The 18,267-nt window shown below is 40.5% G+C and overlaps 1 protein-coding gene across 1 annotated transcript in view; it reads right to left on the reverse strand.

Moving 5' to 3' along the window:
- Window positions 1–18,267, reverse strand: part of vwc2 (von Willebrand factor C domain containing 2) — a 46,044-nt gene that overhangs the window by 15,299 nt on the left and 12,478 nt on the right. The window contains 1 exon segment of the mRNA XM_061790654.1: window positions 14,033–14,162. Coding sequence (XP_061646638.1) covers window positions 14,033–14,162 — 130 coding nt within the window.

The raw sequence follows: 18,267 nt of genomic DNA on the forward strand, positions 1-18,267 counted from the left end.
TGATTGTGTTAACAGAAATAAATACGGGTGCCCTTTTTTTGGGCTTCAGCACCTGCCCCCAAAAATGTCAGCACATATGCCTGGTCTTAAGACTTTATGAATGGCTTTGTAGCTTTTACAGTCGGCAACTGTTTTCCGTACAACTGCACACATTAAAACAGAATAAGATAAAAGTAATATGATCTAACTGTTCTGCAGAATCTTTGTTGCTGTATTTGTCAGCCTTAATTTGTCTGTGCAGCATCGGTGCCTCAGTGTGTCATTAAATTCATCAAAGTGTAGTAATCAAATTAAGTAAATAGTTTCCAGTCAGCTCTTACTCTCCTTTTACTAGCTGGATGCAATTCAATTCTGGTAGTAACTGTGGTTATTTCAAATTTAAAATGTTCCTTTCTTTAGTTTTGCAGTTGTGTTATAGTATCAGATATTCATTTCAATTCTTGAAATATTTCTGTATACTTATGAGTTTATTTTGCTGCTGCCATCATGTCGTTCATCAAATAATAGTTTTGCTTGTGTGTGTTCAAACAAAAGGCGCTATCTTCCAAGTGGTGTTTAAGATCCATATCTAAATACCTGTAAATAAAAGCGGAACTATTGATGTCGGAAAAGTTTTTCAGTCAACAGCAAAAATAAAACGAATTTGCCTCACTGTTCCAATACATTGGAGGTGATTGTGTGTGTGTGTGTGTGTGTGTGTATGCATGTAAATTAAATTTCTTATGTTTGTCTATATCTGAACCGGCACGGTGGACGACTGGTTAGCACATCTGCCTCACAGTTCTGGGGACCGGTGTTCACCGCCTCCCGCCCGAAGATAGCTGGGATAGGCTCAAGCAGCCCGCGACCCTTGTGAGGATAAGCGGTGAAGAAAATGGATAGATGTCTATATCTGATGTAAGGGATTCATCAAATGGACTTACAAACAACCATTATAGTGTTGTTTTTGAGGGAAAAAAGTCACATCTTAAAAGGCCCTTGATGAATCATAAATCCCTTAATTTAAATGAGCCTTTATTTCTCTTGGCAGCAGGGCCACCATGTCTCATGTTGCTCTATTTGAAGTGATATTGGCTCTGGTTCAGACTGTTTATCACATCCCCCCCAGATTAGTGCTGACCCTAATGTCTGGGTCTTGAAGAACATCATTTATTTCCTTGTATGTTGCCATGGCGGTAACCTGCAAGAGTAAAGGACAAGCAAGATTGAAGCTGAGGTGATGAAGAGAGAGGCTTCTCTGGTTTTAATTTCTTTAATTTAACATCCTTCAAAAGCAGAACCTTGACTTTAAATTGAAAAATAGGGCAACCAGTTCAGGGTGTACCCCGCCTCCTGCCCGATGACAGCTGGGATAGGCTCCAGCACGCCCGCGACCCTAGTGAGGAGAAGCGGCTCAGAAAATGGATGGATGGATGGATGAAAAATAGGGGATGGGCATAATAATTGATTTGTTGATTGATTGTTTGATCGTTGTCAGGACGCAAGGGTAGCAGCCTATGCTAAGAGGCCGAGACAACCCTGTTCACAAAAGCTTCATCCACCTCTTCCGTGGAAATCATGAGGCATTCCCCGGCCAGCCAAGAGACAGTGGGCCTGATACTAAAGGTTTGCAAATGCAAAAATAGGCGCAAACTTGATTGCTCACGCAAACAGATGTGGAATATGATCTACTAACAGGGCGTAATCAGGATTATGACTGCTAAAATTTGCCATCCAATTAATTTAGTGCGGTCTGGGAGGACTATTTTGCATCTTTAAATTTTGCGTCTGAAACGCAGGTACAAAGTAGTGCGAGCATACCAGAGGCAAAATGAGAGGCGTTGAAGAAAATGTTTTCGCTCCTGTAAACCTATTAGAAATGCCAAAAACCAAAATTATTGTGTCCCATTGTCTAATCAACAATGCAATTTTGGAGTTTCTGAGTCATCTAAGGGCTGACTGGTCACAAGTACAAGTCATGACAAAACACCAATGAGAAAACTCCTTTCAACTCTGCATTTCCGCGCATCTGGGTCATTTCTGCGAACTGTGACTTTTGGCCTCTTCGAGAGCAGTTTTCTGGGTGTGCTGTTCCAGTTTTCAACGCAATAGTATGCAGAATGCACTTCGGACGAGTTAAATCAGAGAAAACATGGCTTTTATGGAGTTGGTGGCGTCCCCAAAATTGTCGGAGCAATCAATTTATTTTCTGTAACTAAATAATATGTTTATTACTCTTCCACTAACACTTCCAATTCCATTATTTCAAACTTCATTTTGTACTTGTGGAACTCTCCTAAATGTTTCATGGCGAAAACCATCAAAACCTACCTAAAGCACAAATCCCCCTTTTAAATACGACAATCTCCACTACTTTTGTACCTGTTGCCAACAGAATGGCCAATAGGTTAGATTAAATATGCATGCAATAGAGCGCCTGCCATTTGGGATCGTAATAAAAGATTGCAATCTCAGTAGATCAGACGCAACACGCTCACCAAGAGCTTGTGCAATCAACTCTATGCATGCAGCACTTCGGCTTTGGTGTAAGGTGGTGTGCTAACTTCCGGTCACCAGGTAAATGCATAGTGATTTCAATAACAGCATCAAACACTTTAATGTAGAGTATACACACTGTCTGCTGGAATTACGTAAAGTTATTGTGAATAACATCTTTATAACCACCAATTGCCAGCTTGATCCTCTCCCCACCTCGCTTAGTCAAAGCCTCTTTGTCATCCATTTCATCCATGATCACAGAGATTATCGACTCATAGCTCACCACTGGTACTGGTACTGGACTACTCACCATCCGTATCCTCCAGGACCTTAGTGCAGAGATCAACACCATTTCTTACGCGCTACTCCTGGACCGCATGGCTGGCATTGAGATCATGCCTGCGTGGGTTTTCTCCGGGTACTCCAGTTTCTTCCCACATCCCAAAAACATGCAGGGTAGGTTAATTGAAGACTCTAGATTGGCCGTAGGTGTGAATGTGAGTGTGAATGGTTGTTTGTTTATATGTGCCCTGCGATTGGCTGGGGCTGGTTCAGGGTGTACACCGCCTCTCGCCCGAAGATAGCTGGAATAGGCTCCAGCACACCCGCGACCCTAGTAGGGATAAGCGGAATGGAAGATGAATGAATGAATGAATGACTAAACGGCGATACAAGTGAGGCTCTACTCATCAACTCAAAATCCACCCTCTCCAAGTCACAACTCTACCTCTGCCCCAACAATCATCAACGGTTTTCCGGTACCCTTTTCCTCCCACGTCTAGAGTCTTGGCGTCACCTTGTTCAGGACCCTCACATTTGCACATCTTCCACCTCCAGAACATCTCCAGACTCCGGCCATCACTGTCCCAATCCAGCACTGAAATCTTGGTCCACTCATTTGTCACTTCCTGTATCGATTATTGCAACGCCCTCCTCTCTGGTCTCCCTTCCAAACTCATCAACAGGCTCCAAAACATCCAGAACCTGGCCGATTTAATGTGCCATTCGCAGTATTACTTAGACCTGCGTGGCTTAATCTTTGAGACACTCTTTATAGAGCACTTTTAAAAAGAGCCACACCTATAACCAAATAGTGTACATAAAGATTGAACATAAATAGAATACAAAAGCCATTATTGTCATTGTATGGTGCAAGATCAGTGTTCTCACAGCTCGAGACGTTCTCAATGCCTGTGACATGAGCTTCATGACAGGATGCGGCTGGATCTGGGTCTGACCACCAAGGTCCCCGCCTTCGTCTGCCACAAAGTTCACATTGCACTCGACCCCCTTGACCACTCCAACATGTGGTAAGCCCAAGGGAAAGAGGGACCCATGTTGTGTTTTTGGACTGTGCCAGGCTGAGCCCCACAGGAGCAGGCTTGAGAGGTAGACCCTGGTGACCCGCGCCTAGGTGAGGGAAAACAAGGTCCATTCATGTTATTCATCATAGGCGCGTTGCTTTGTCTGGTGCCTCACTTAGGATCTGTTTGCCCCTTCCAGGGGCATAAAGCCTCAGACAACTTGGCCCCTATGATCATTCTGACACACAAACTCCTCCGTCACGATAAGCTGACAGGTCATGGAGGAGTATAAAAAATATGATTCTTGAAATGTTTATGTACTGTATGTGCTATAATGAACCCATTATTTCTTGTTTGCATCATATTGTCGACAGGTGTTCTTTTTTAGAGTCACTGTTGTTAAATGAAACTTGACAGCATCCATCAAATGTCGGTCACAAACCTTTCGAGGTAAAAGGATTCAGGATGATCAGTAAAATGCAGAACCTGCCTACATTCACAGCTGTTCTTTGATATTCATGAACAACTGCCTGGGTGAGATGTCAGCGATACCTCGTACTTTCATCTTCATCCCCTGGCTCTTCCCCAAATGTCTCCATGCATAGTGACTGAATAACACATCTGAGCAGTGGGAGCTGCCATAGGCATCGATTTTGCATGCCTGAAAAGGCCACGATAATGTCTGTGCATAATTGATAAAGTCATCAAACACAATACTTTATCGTATTTAGTGATGAAAGTAATACAGAGGAAAAAGCAGACTGGCTAAATCACACAGACAACAGAGATGTTGAATGAGGAATCTCATTTGGATACTGAGGTCTAATGTTTCACTCTTTCATCTACTGTATTTTGTTTCACTTTCTCAGCTTTTTGTGTACCATACTTTTCAACATCAGCACAGTTACTGTAATTTACTCAGTTAATCAATCAGTCAGTCAGTCAGTGCTAAGGCTCCCCTGGGAGACTAATTTGTTATTTCCCTATTAATGAGGTGATCTTTTGATGTGACACATTTTCTACAAGCTATTAGCATCTGTCTATACTTAAACCGCATCTGCTAGCAGGGTGACAACTTTATGACTGCCAATAACCTTATTTTACACTAATTACCTAGCGGGACAAGTCGAAAGGAAAAGAAGAAGACTGAGTTGGTCGAAAGAGTTTTCCCTTCTCTGTGTCAAGTAGAATTATATGTAATTAACACTAATTAGGTGGAATGTGACAGATGGTGATTGTCACCCTTGTAATTCCCACCTTTCAGGAAGCGTCATGAATAAAAGTGAAAATAAGTTCAGTTATGTCAATTTAAGCTCATAGATGACTTTATTCACTTCACGTGTATCAAATACATCCATCCATCAATTTTCCGTACCGCTTATCCTCAGTAGGGTCGCGGACGTGCTGGCACCTATCTCAGTTATTTCTGGGCGAGAGGCGGGGTAAACCCCAAACCGGTCGGTCACCAGCCAATTGCAGGGCACATATAGACACACAGGCGCGGCCGGATTTGAGAACTGTGAGGCAGATGTGCTAACGAGTCGTCCACCGTGCCGTGCCGTATCAAATAAATATTGCAAATAGCTATCTAAGTAGCTCCTGTGTAGCTGCAGGGAGAATTACAAACCCGAATTGTCTTTATTTCCACAGCACTGTAGCAATTAACTTTGACAACAATGTCAACTGTTTTATTATTGTGTAGTTAGTCCTATTGGTTGTCTTTTGCTATTTGGCAACAACATATTTGCAATGATGTATTTTTTTTCAATGCTTTTACTTTCTTGTTGCTTTTTTTTACATGTAAAACACATTTAACTGTCTTTTTCTATTAAATGCAGTCTATAATCATAAAATACAGCATATATTTATTCAGAATGTTAAAAGTGTAGTTGTATAGTTTTATGCTATTTTATTTTTCTGCTGTTTATCTATTTAATTTCTAATGTCTAATAACTATATAATTTTGGTCACAATTGTGATATAAATTTTTCATACCATTTCTTTTCTAGGTGGTTGTGGGAGATCAATGATGAATTATATTTTGATTTGATTTTAATTATGTTTCTGTTCCCTTAAGACAGGTGTGTCAAACTCATTTTTGTCACGGACCACATTCTAGTCACGGTTTCCCTCAGATGGCCGTTGACTGTGAAACCATATAAATGTTTAGTCACCTCATTCGTACATACAAATTGATGGACACCTAGTTTTGAAATCAGAAGTCAAGGATAATAGTTTGTTCAACTATTGTTCAAGTTACCATAAACAGAAAATGCTTGCAATGTCTCAACGCTACTATTTATTGTTATTATTTTATGAGAATTTGAGCAATAATCATGGAAGTTGACACAGATTATTTGCTTTTGCGGACCACATGAAATGACTTGCTGGGCCAGATTTGGCCCCCGGGCCTTGAGTTTGACACCAGTGCCTTAAGACAATAAATTATCTTGCTGGGTTGCAGCATAGTAACTTGTTTAAAAAAATAATAATAAATAAAAAAAAAAAAAAGACTAAATTGGAAAATAAAAATCCTATCAGTTATGACAGCAAATTGTATCATATGTGAAATGGACAGTTTAAAATATGAGGTGACATTTCAAGTTTAATCAGAGACGCAGAGTTCATAAGGCAAATGTCCTTGCTGGAGAAGCAGACATCAGAGTGAAGAACAATTTAAAGCATTGACCACTGAGCAATGAATTTTACTAGAGGAACTGGAAGTGCTGAGAATTATATGGAACCACTTGAATAGAGTATTTGCAATTTTACAGGTTGCAATAGGTCCAAAAAGGTTGCAAGTTACAAAAAGTGACGCAGGCACTGATATGTATTACTGTATAAAAATATATGCATGCATACTTTTAAAATTGTCCCAACAAAAATGCCTGTGTTCTACACTTCATATTTATTATTCATTTATGCCACTGGCATCTTGTCACTGATTGTTCAGAAATATTTAATATTCTTAAATGATCCTATCCATCCATCCATTTTCTAAAGGGCTTGTCGTCATTACGAGCTGGAGCCTATCCTAGCTGACTTCGGGTGAGAGGCAAGGTACACCATGGACTGGTTGCTGGCTAATCGCAAGGCACAAATAACCATTTATGCTCACATTCACATCAATGGGCAATTTAGAGTATTCAGTTATCCTGATGTGGGAGGAAGGTGTTGTACCAGGAGGGCCCGAGCCAATACTCTGTGTGAAGAACATGCTAACCACTAATCCACCGAGCTGCCCTTCGTCAATGTAATGCATCTACAGTATAATGTTTAGTTGTGTAACAGAGCCACAACAAAGGTAGTGATAGCGTCCCCCCAAAAAATAGGTATTACACTTTTTTGCAAAGATGCAATGATCGGTGTTTTGGCTTTGGTGACATATCAGATGGTATTCAGTATGAGGGATTGTACTGTTGGAAGAAAATGTGTATGATTTGATCATTTGACTCCAAATGGCACTGCGAATTTTGTACATGCTATCAGATGTACGCTACACACAGTGAAATCAGCAAAATAGTAGCACGAAAAATAACAGGCTGCTCTTATTGTGATTTTTGTCAAAACTCGAATCCCCGTATTTTACATTTAGAACGTATCTATGTGCTGTACTCTGGGGATGCTGAGGAGGTTGGTTAATTGTGTGTGTGTGTGCTTGTGTGTGTGTGTGTGTGTGTGTGTGTGTGTGTGCGTGTACAAAAACAAGGACATCCATCCATCCATCCATGCATTTTCCGATCCGCTTGTAAAAAAATAAATAAAATGAGAGCCTCGAGAGACATGGCTTGGTCATTCTCCTACCCATCTGTCATGGTAGCAGCCTTATTTTTACCAGTGTATCCTAAAAATCACATAATATATAGACTTTACGCCGATCTGATCGGTGTGATCGGTATCGGACGATACTTAGCATTTTATGCTGATCGGCTTTCATGTCATAATTCGCCGATCCGATCAACGACGTCCTCGATCGGCTCCGCACAAGACAAATTCCGCGTCGCCGTCGCGTATGAATCCAAAAGCTAGTTTATTTTTAGCCTTGTCACGTGTCTTGTGGCACAGTACTGTAACTATCTGACGGCCAATACATTTTTTTCGAACTTGTTGGTGAAAAAACACATCCTTGGTGTGGGGCTATTTTGCGGTGTCTCAGACAAACAACACTTAAGTTATTTGCTGTCTGTGCATAACTGAACTACGTCGTGGGGAACGTCCTCTAAATGCTTCAACACAACAAATTTGATTGGGCACCTGAATAATGTACACAAGGAGGAGCATGCCACGTTCAAGCAACGAGCGTGGGAAAAAATAAATAAATAAATAAAAGGAAAAGCTAATGGACGCAAACTCTGGACAACACCCGTCCATATAGCCTGGACAGTGAGAAAGTTAAAGTAAGCATGTCATTAACAGTATTTGTTAAAGTAATTTAATTGCAGTAAGTTAGCACCCATTATTTCTGTCATGTTGTAATGCTGATTTGACCTAAACTTATGTCAGTGGCCAATCCTCGAATGCCCCCTAGAGGTCATTGATGTTTTAACTTTTGTCTAAAATGCTAGAGAATATATTTGAAGATACAGTACTCAGTATACAGTACACAAGTATATGCAATAAATGAACAAGTCATACAGTACGCAAGTATATACAGGAAGTCCTCGAGTTACGACACACTCGACCTATTACGTTTCGACTTTACGACGCCCGTGCCTCGTCCGCCATTTTGTCCCAGCACCATAGTGTTTCTGCTTAGCTAGTGCATAGTGCTTGTCTGTGTTTGTGCGCCGGGAGTATCTTTGCCTTTTTCTCCCTCCTTTTTTCACACTCTCAACAGTAATGGTGAGTCCAGCATCTTATTTTTTTATTTTAATGTATTTTAGTTTCTTTATATACGAAGTGTCAACCTTTCCTGCTACGGTCACCTGACCGTGGTCGGGAGACGCAGGGGTTAACTCCCTTCTCTCGTTGCACAGCTGCGCTGGTTGGCGGCAACAATAAAGGCACGAAGCATCAATTTGCTGCTTTAATGGCTTTATTAGCTCCTCTGCACATTCAACGTCAATGGGTCCTCCGCTAATCGCTACTCTTCCCCGGTCGCCGTCACTACACTTGCTACTGTACACAGTAGCGCACTCCTTCCTCCTTCGCAGTCCCGTCTCGACGCACACGGCCACACACACTGAGCTTGCTTTCACAATCACGTGAGACAATACCCGTAACAGAAGTATTTCACCGTAAATTTCGACTTTAACGATGAAATCCGACTTACGCGGAAATTCGTGTTACGTCGCCAGCGTAGGAACAGAACTCATTCGTAAATCGAGGACTTCCTGTACAATAAATGAACAAGTCATGTAAATAGACACATTACTCCATCTTTTGATCGGATCGGTGATCGGTTATCGTTTTTTTAAACTTGCTGATCGGTGATCGGCCTCAAATATCCTGAACGTGTAAAGCCTAGTAATATACAACGTAATTAGCATCAAGCTTCTGCTTCTTACTTTCGACACTGGGTGGCACTGCTTTTATAGGGCAGGAGAGGAGGAGGAGGAGGATGATGAGGACGAGAAGAAGAAGAACAAGAAGAAGCGTAGTAGTAGTAGTAGTGGTGGGCATGGTGTCAGTGATGTGATGGTGTCAAATGTATAATACCAAGCATGTAATAAGGAAGGGGGGGGCCATTAAATAAACACTGACGACAAGCATTTGTTGTGATTGTTAAACTAGTTGTAAAATGAATGAAAACTGAAATAGTTATGTAATTAGTGCCTCATCACCTAAACCGCGATTGGCTGGGAACCAGTTCAGGGTGTACCCCGCCTCCTGCCAGTGTCAGTGACAGTGACAGTGTCCGTATATTCATCCAGGCTGCCAGCTGAATTTTCAAAGACACTCCAGTCTGTGCAGTCTAAACAGCTTTGAAGTTCCATCTTTGCTTCATTGGTCCACTTTGTCACAGTTTTCACTGTAGGCTTCGCGCATTTAAGTTCTTGCCTGCATTTCGGTATTAAGAGAATTAAGCAGTGATCAGACGAGTCCAGTGCTGCACAAGGTTTGGCACGGTATGTGTTATTTAGCGTGGTATAGCTGTGGTCTAAAATATTATTTTCCCTGGTAGGACAGTCGATGTGCTGCTTGTATTTAGGGAGTTCGTGGTTGAGTTTAGCTTTCTTAAAGTCCCAGAGAATAATAATAGTCTTTACTGCTCTTTATCAGAAGATGAAGCTCGTCCATTTTGTTGGGTAGGGAGCGTAGATTTGCGAGGTGGATCGGCGGAAACGCCAATCTGTATCCTCTCTCTCGCCTCCGTCTCCATGCGCCAAAGACTGCGGTCGCTGCTCCGGTGAGTAACTCGGGGGGAAAAAACTGGGCGGATTTGCGAAAGTTGGTGAAAGAAAGTCCGGAGTAGCCTCCTTGATGGTTAGCAAGTCTCCCCTTGTGTAAGTGAGTCGTGTAATGTCGGCGCAATCTTGTATCCTCATTAGGGTCATTGGAGCCAATCTCAGCAGACATTGGGCAAAGGGCAGACATATTTTATAATTGCTTATCAATATGTCTCCCTACATCGATTGATTGGTTTGTGCTTCATTGGGTATTAGATTATTTGCAGTCCATCACATCGTCTTTAATTATGTCCAATGTCGTTTTAGTTCGGCGGCACGGTGGCCGACTGGTTAGAGCGTCAGTCAGTTCTGAGGACCCGGGTTCAATCCCCGGCCCCGCCTGTGTGGAGTTTGCATGTTCTCCCCGTGCCTGCGTGGGTTTTCTCCGGGCACTCCGGTTTCCTCCCACATCCCAAAAAACATGCATGAATTGGAGACTCTAAATTGCCCGTAGGCATGACTGTGAGTGCGAATGGTTGTTTGTTCCAATGTGCCCCGCGATTGGCTGGCAACCAGTTCAGGGTGTACCCCGCCTCCTGCCCGATGACAGCTGGGATAGGCTCCAGCACGCCCGCGACCCTAGTGAGGAGAAGCGGCTCAGAAAATGGATGGATGGATGGCTGTCGTTTTAGTTCGAACAGTGTCACAAACCTCTTCCTAAGTCAGTGATGTTGTTGGGTTAAATCGCAACAACACATTATTTATTGTCCTTAAAAATTTCAAAGAATCCAATGAGAAAAATATGTCTCCAGTGTTCTGCTGTTTGCACTTTTATGTGTATGATTCCTTCAGGCCTTAGGCTCACTTTGGTCAGGGATGGCTTCATTGTATGCTTAAGATGCATTGTGTGTGTTCATTGTTTGAAACTTGGCTTGTTGGTGGTGCTGCACGGTTGATTACAGAGCGCGCATGCTTTTTGTGTGGTATAATTTCCTGTCTCACTGGCTACAGGGTATATGAACAGATTATATCATTTAATACAGTGTTATTTCTTCTTGTCACAGATCTGCTTTGAATGACAGCAGCAGGAGGTTCAGCTTCACCGTGTTTTGTGTTTGATACAAGTGTGTGTGTATTCTTCTTCTTTTCCTTTATTATGTAGTTATCTTTTCCCTCTCTCCTTTTTTTTGTCAGTCCCCTCTAAAAACTTTGTTCTGTTCAACTGATCGACTTTGTCAATAAATATCCATCAAAATACAAAGACACCACAGCGGCAGCTTAAAAAAGTCCACTATGACACAGTAAAACTATTCCGGCATAAAAGGGATACAGATCCTCCTTTCTGCTTGACCTAACAGCAGAACAGGACAAAAAATATAGATTTTCATCAGCGCCCGCAACCACGACCCCCACCCACCACACCCGCGTACACACACACACACACACACACACACACACACACGCCCCATTGACCATATTTTTTGGGAGGGAGCGAGGTTAACCCATCCTAAATGTCAAAAGCTAGCAACACCCCTGATGTGACTAAAACCTTTTATTAAAGTTTTTGTCAAGCAAAACTGGACTAATGCGATCACATAGAAATTAATAAAATGTGACTGAAACTGATTTTCATCCAAAAGACTAAAACTAAGAAGGCTGCCAAAGACAACACTAGTCGATGCGGAGCAGCAAAGTCGACTTGTCGAGCAGTCGGTTCAACCTCATAATATGATCCAATCCTTTTGACATGTTGACAGTTTGTTGTCTGTTGTGGAGTAACACTTTCAAAATCACAACCATACATCCCTATTTCTTCAAAAAGTATAATCTCACAGTTCCTGATACTGTAGCAGAACTCAGTCTTATGGAAATATGGGCGGAATCCATCGCAACACAGCAAATCCTTCTCGGCTCAAAGAGCATGAGGACTCGGTGGGAGTTGTGAATGTAATTTTATACCCATGGCACATCTGTCTCTAAACAGATGTGCGTGAAGCCACAGCTCAGCAAATCTACTCTGCAGACCAAAGGAGAAAAGATGGAGCACTGCCCAAATGCAACACCAAGCCCTCTCAGTATATGCATACTGTGTTTAATAACTGAACAATCATCATGTTGTCTGCCAAATTACAGCAGGTAAATATTACTACAGTTTTATTTTGAGGGGAAAGAAACAAGATTTCGACTTTTAATTTGTATTTTGATTTTATGTGCACATTTTAAAATATTTTAAAAAGGTTTAAAGGTTTTATGAGTCTAATGGCAAATTGATTACAATTCAGCAATACTTAATATGTTATTAGTGTACTTTGATGTGATCATATAGTTTTTCTACTCGGCGAAAACCAAGTTATATTACTGGAGCTTTTCAGCGATATTCTTGTTCGTGTCTTTTCATCAAATCTATGTGTTTTATCTGTATGCGTGCATCACCCTGCCCCTTGGAGGCCAAGACATGCCTAACAGAAGCAGCACAAATACCGATACATATACCATACACATAAGTAGAAGAAGATTAGGCCGGGTTATACTTGAGTAAAACTTGTTCCATTTTAAATAAAAGATTGTGCTTTCTGTTTTTGAACAATATTTGATTGTGCGTTTAAAAAGTTTTACATTTAACTGAAACTTCTGCAGTGTTCAATAAAAGTTTGTGTTATTTAACAATATTTGATTTTTAAAAAACACATTTTTATCAAAATTGCAATACGTAATGGCTTTATCAAGCATCTCTAGTTGGTATCAGCAAGTACTCAAATGTAAGTACTCACACCAATGCCTGCATCTCCACATATACCGTAATTTCTCGTGTATTATGGGCTTTTTTTTTTACCCCCAAAATTGTCAAAGGTCAATAGTGCGCATTATACATAGGTATAGGGGAAAATGAAAATGACGTTTACATTTTATAAATGTATGCCGCCATCTAGAGGTTATGAAAAAGCTGTACACTTCCATTCCAATATGCCACTGCCCCCTAGAGGTTATGAAAAAGTTGTACACTTTCATTTTGGTATGCCACCTAGAGGTTATGAAAAAGGTTTAGCCTACACTTTCATTCCAATATGACAGCATATATGTACAATTGTGCTCATAAGTTTTCATACCCAGGCAGAATTTGTGAAATATATATTTATTAATTTATTTATTTTAATACGACTGAGGACTGAACAACAACTATCATTCATTTCTTCATGGTTATGTTTTGTTTAATTGTGCTTTTTTGAAATGTTTGACAGTTTAATTTGAATCCCATTAAAATCAAATTAAATGTGTTTTGTCTGGTCATTCATTTTTCCTTTAAAGAATTGTACACGTTACAAATTCCGCCTTGGTAATCAATCATATGAGCACAACTGTCGGTAGAAGGGTTTTCCAGGATTTTGAGGTCAACTTTGGGGGTGCGTATTATATATGGGTGCGCGTTATACACAAGAAATTACAGTAAACATCAGGGCTAAGTCAACATATTTGAATAAAATTAAAGCACTGAACAGGCTCAACCAATATTAACATTGTCCCACATGCACGTGATGTGTCCGTGTCCATGTCCATATCAGTAAATGTGTGGCCGTAACATGCACAACAATGTTGCTTGTCATCGTCCAGTGCCATCAGACTCAACATATTTTTTTACATGTATTTCGCCCACATCTGCATGTGGTTTGTTATTCAGTGAATGTAAACACAGTGATATGAGTCACTTAAATGCACAGCTATTAACAAATCAAAATCTGAATTGGGCCCTTACACTTGCAGTGTAAATCTAACAACATGAGCCGGACAGGATGGAAGAAAATGGATGGTGCCATTCCTTTGTTGAGCTGTCTAAACTGATTAAATCTGTGGGCTGCTGATACATTAAGAACAACTATTCTCTCTTGCACCCAAGTGTTGTTGAAAGAAATGTCCGTCACCTACCGCTCTTGCAAATTGGACAGCACTGGTCCGGCTCATATTCCGGGTCCACACATTCTGTCTGAGGGCAGGCCGACACAGAACACAACACCTCTCCGCTTGGCTCACATCGACATTTCTCACACGGAGACACCTGGAAAACATAATTACCACGCTAAAAAGAGTTCACACAAACACACAGTGGAAAGATCCTTTTTAAATGAATTCCTTGCCAATGTTGTCTCACAAAGTCTACCCTGGTATGCATATAAGAATTAAACGCAACAGTTAATAATTTTTTTTTTTTTAGGTGCTTATAAGCCAATGTGTTTAACCTGAAACACAAGTAACATTCAACATAAAACATAATGAGAGGAGTCTTTTATAGGTGTATAAGAAGTCAAATAAATTCTCAATGGAACAATTTTCCAGCAAAGTGTATGGTATGTCAAGTTACACATAGCCTTTAAAACCTAAATGTCCTTTTGAACCATCAACTGTATAACTTCTTGTTGACTTTATGGATAAAGCAAAGCAAAACAAAGCAAATTTATTGATATAGCACATTTCATATACAAGGTAACTCAAGGTGCTTTACATGATGAAAATCATTTTAAACGAGAAAAATAAAAAGCAACTGATAAGCATATTTAAAAAATAAAGAACAAAATACAATGCAGGAAAGATAATTTAAAAGTGTAAATGTTCTAAAATGCCTGAGAAGAGTTTTTAACCTGGACTCAAAGACATTGACATTTGGGGTTGACTTCAATTCTATTGGCAACTTATTCCATTTGCCTGCAGCATATGAGCTAAAAGCTTTGGACTCTCTGGTTCATTATCTGATCTGAGTCAGCAGATCTCAGAGCCCTAATGGGCTTATATTCCATTAGCATGTCTTTAATGTATTGAGGACCTAAACCATCTAGTGATTTATAGACGAGTAGCAGACTTTTAAAGTTTATTCTAAAGCTGACTGGGAGCCAGTGTAGAGACTTTAGAATTGGAGTAATATGTTCTGAGCTCTTTGTTCTGGTCAGAACCCGAGCTGCAGCATTCTGAATGAGCTGCAGCTGTTTAATGCTCTTTTGGGGGAGTCCAGTCAGAAGATCATTGCAATAGTCAAGCCTACTTGAGATAAAAGTGTAGCGGACATGCTCCCAGCAAACTGAGGTGACACGGTGACTCCCCACACTACATTCTTCCAAGCGGCCCTGCTTTGAGACTGCCCCCAAGGAGACTCCTCGGGGACCATTAACATCTACCCTCGAAGTCTGAACTCCCAATCATCAAAGGCCAGATGTTTCCGGACCACCTGTCTGGGAAAAGAAACAATTGCTGGGACAAGGCGTCGAGAGGAACTGCAAAGTCGAACCAGGGGGGCTCTCATTTGATGCTTAACCAAGGATAAATGTCTGTTTTGATATTTCACGAACTCTGCAGAATTATTCCAAATGTATGCCTTGATGTCTGTGTCAGTGTGTCAACCTTACAAACGCAGCTGTGTCAACCTTACAAACTTTTGCCAGAATGTACAATATTAGTGGCTAATAATTTCGGGGAAATTACAAGCTTCAGACAAAATCTAAATTTTGTCCTCTCTCTCCCGTCCGCACTGGACGCAGCAAACGCTCACGTTTCCAACTTTAGTCCAACACACAATGTTATTTCCCTTTTCGTGCGCCTATTTTCCTTCTTTTTATCATTATTAGTGTTATTATTTTTTTTTTTAGTTAGACCCCTTTGTGTGTTTCCTTCAAGATCCCTTGTAGATGTCATTAAATATACCATAAAATTCCACTCTTGGTTGTATTTTGTGTCTGTTCTGAGTTTAAGTAAGCCTCTGTCATCTAGAACTCAAAATTTCATAAAGTGTAGCAACCTTCAGATTACGAGTCTGATAAAAAGGTTTCTCGTCACTTTCCCTAAACCTTATCGACATAAAAAGTGAGGTGGTGCCCGTTTACAAACTAAAATAGTTTGATTTGAACTATTAAACTTAAAATTACGCTAAACAGGACGTAACGCAGGCGTCGCTTCCGGCTCATTCTTTTCTCCTAAATTAATCAAATTTAAATTCAACCAATATACGCGACAAAAGCATGGATTAGCTTCTTCTGGTCAGCTTGGCACATGCAAGCCTTCACTCTGGATATGTCTTTCACCTAGAAAAAGGCTGTTTTAGTGATTGATTTGATATGACTGTTGAAAGTCAGGTCAGAGCCCTTTCAACACACAAAGGTTAGGGACTTAGTCTGTGGTCTTTTAAGAGAATGAGTCCAGGTATTTATTAAGAGCTATCCTATTTTCTTTACTGCCCAAAACAATTGTCTCAGTTTTGTTGTGGTTTTATTGAAGAAAGTTTTGGCTCATCCAGTTATTTACCTGTTTTAGACAGTGACACAACACCTCAACTGAACTGTAGTCATCTGGAGACACTGCTAGATATAACTGTGTGCTATCTGCAAAGTTATGGTCGTCAACATTAAGGTTCTGAAGAATTTGACCCAGTGGTAGCATAAACAGGCTGAACAGACAGGGTCCAAGAACTGACCCTTGAGGGACCCATATGTCATTGCCATTAGATGAGATTGAACACTTCCACTGGTTACAAAAATAACTCCTTTCCTCCAGGTAGGACCTGAACCTAAGAACTGTTCCATTTAGTCCTACACGTTTCCAACTTGTTCAGCAGTATGTTATGATCTACTGTATCAAAAGCCGCACTGAGATCCAACAAGACCAGAACTGACACCTTTCCCAAATCAGTGTTCAACCTTATATTATTTAGCACTTTGATAAGAGCTGAATCTGCACTGTGATGAGTTCAGAAACCAGATAGATTGTCGTCAAATGACAATGAAATCATGAGTCAGTATAACCTCATTACGGGTTTATAAAAAATGTTTTACGATGGTATATTGACAAATCAATACTAAAATCACGCTGAAGTTGAGCCAACCCATCTAATTATGCAGCTTGTTTCTCAGCCCATTAGAGTAACATGCAGTAAAATCCACAACACTCCGGGTGGGAGAAAGATGGATTTGAAGTAAAATACTGTATACTGAATCTATTTAATCAATAATTTAATATTAAAAAACATAATTCTGGGAGAATGAAAAAAGTGGAAAGCAGAAATGCAGACAGGCATTGTGGCACACAAAGTGCATCCAAGTGATAGGATTGTTCCATATCATACGGGTATTTTTTTTAACGATACAAAAATACAATACAAAAATGGATGGTACTGCAAGTGACAAGTACTTTACTGTGCATCCACACAGAAACAACAAATGATCAAGCCAACATGAGAGCAGAGCAGCAGCATGTCAACCTCCGTTGATGTTGGCTTTTGTCATGGTCTGTGTTTTGGTTTGGGTTGTGTTTAGTTTTGTTCCATGTTTTCCTGTGTTCCATGTTTGTCGTGTGCTCATTAGGTGGTTGTGTCCACCTGTTCTCGTCTGCTTTGTGTCGACCAATCAGCTCTCTCCAGCCACTCGTGTCTTGTCCAGGTGTTCCTCGTTGTCTCGTCAATTTGTTTGTATTTAGTTCCCTGGTTTCTTTCAGTTCTCGTCGGTTCATTGTCGTTGTCACATGTCTTGCCATGTCATTGTCGCTCAGGTATTTCACCAGTCATGTCTTGTTTCTTGTTTTGGGTTCAGTCAAGTGTTTCTTTGTTACTTTGTGTTTAGATTTTGGACTTTGTTAATTTAGCATTTAGACTTTTTCATGATCTTTGTTTTTGGAATTAAATATTATTATTTTGAGATTCCTGCACTCCTGCCTTGCTTCCCTGCAATTGGGTCCACCATGTTCTTGCCTCTCGTTCCTCGCCTTCGCCCTAACCGTGTACGTGACAGGCTTTAAAAAAAAATTATTTTTTACCAAAAATGACTTAATATCTACTGTTGCGTCTCCAGACTCCCAGGGATAGGCAAAGTAATTTGCAACACATTCATAAAGGGACATATGTTTACACAAAACAAAAATCACAACTTTGTATGAGAGCCAATGTGCCAACTACAAGCCTTGTAAGTAAATAACATACACTCACTTATATTAACTCTGGGGGAATAAAAACTCTGATATGATTAAGACATCGTGTAGGCTAATGTAAAACATTCGTTCTTATCTTGTCTGGATGCAGACCCTGTTCGTAGCTCTTCTCGCTAGCACAATGAACATAAATATGAGTCTATCAACTGCATCATCCAAAACTCAAATCAGTTAAACTGGAAAACATTACAATCAAAAGT

This window comes from Phyllopteryx taeniolatus, chromosome 11, assembly GCF_024500385.1.
Source record: "Phyllopteryx taeniolatus isolate TA_2022b chromosome 11, UOR_Ptae_1.2, whole genome shotgun sequence".
Lineage (NCBI taxonomy): Eukaryota > Metazoa > Chordata > Actinopteri > Syngnathiformes > Syngnathidae > Phyllopteryx > Phyllopteryx taeniolatus.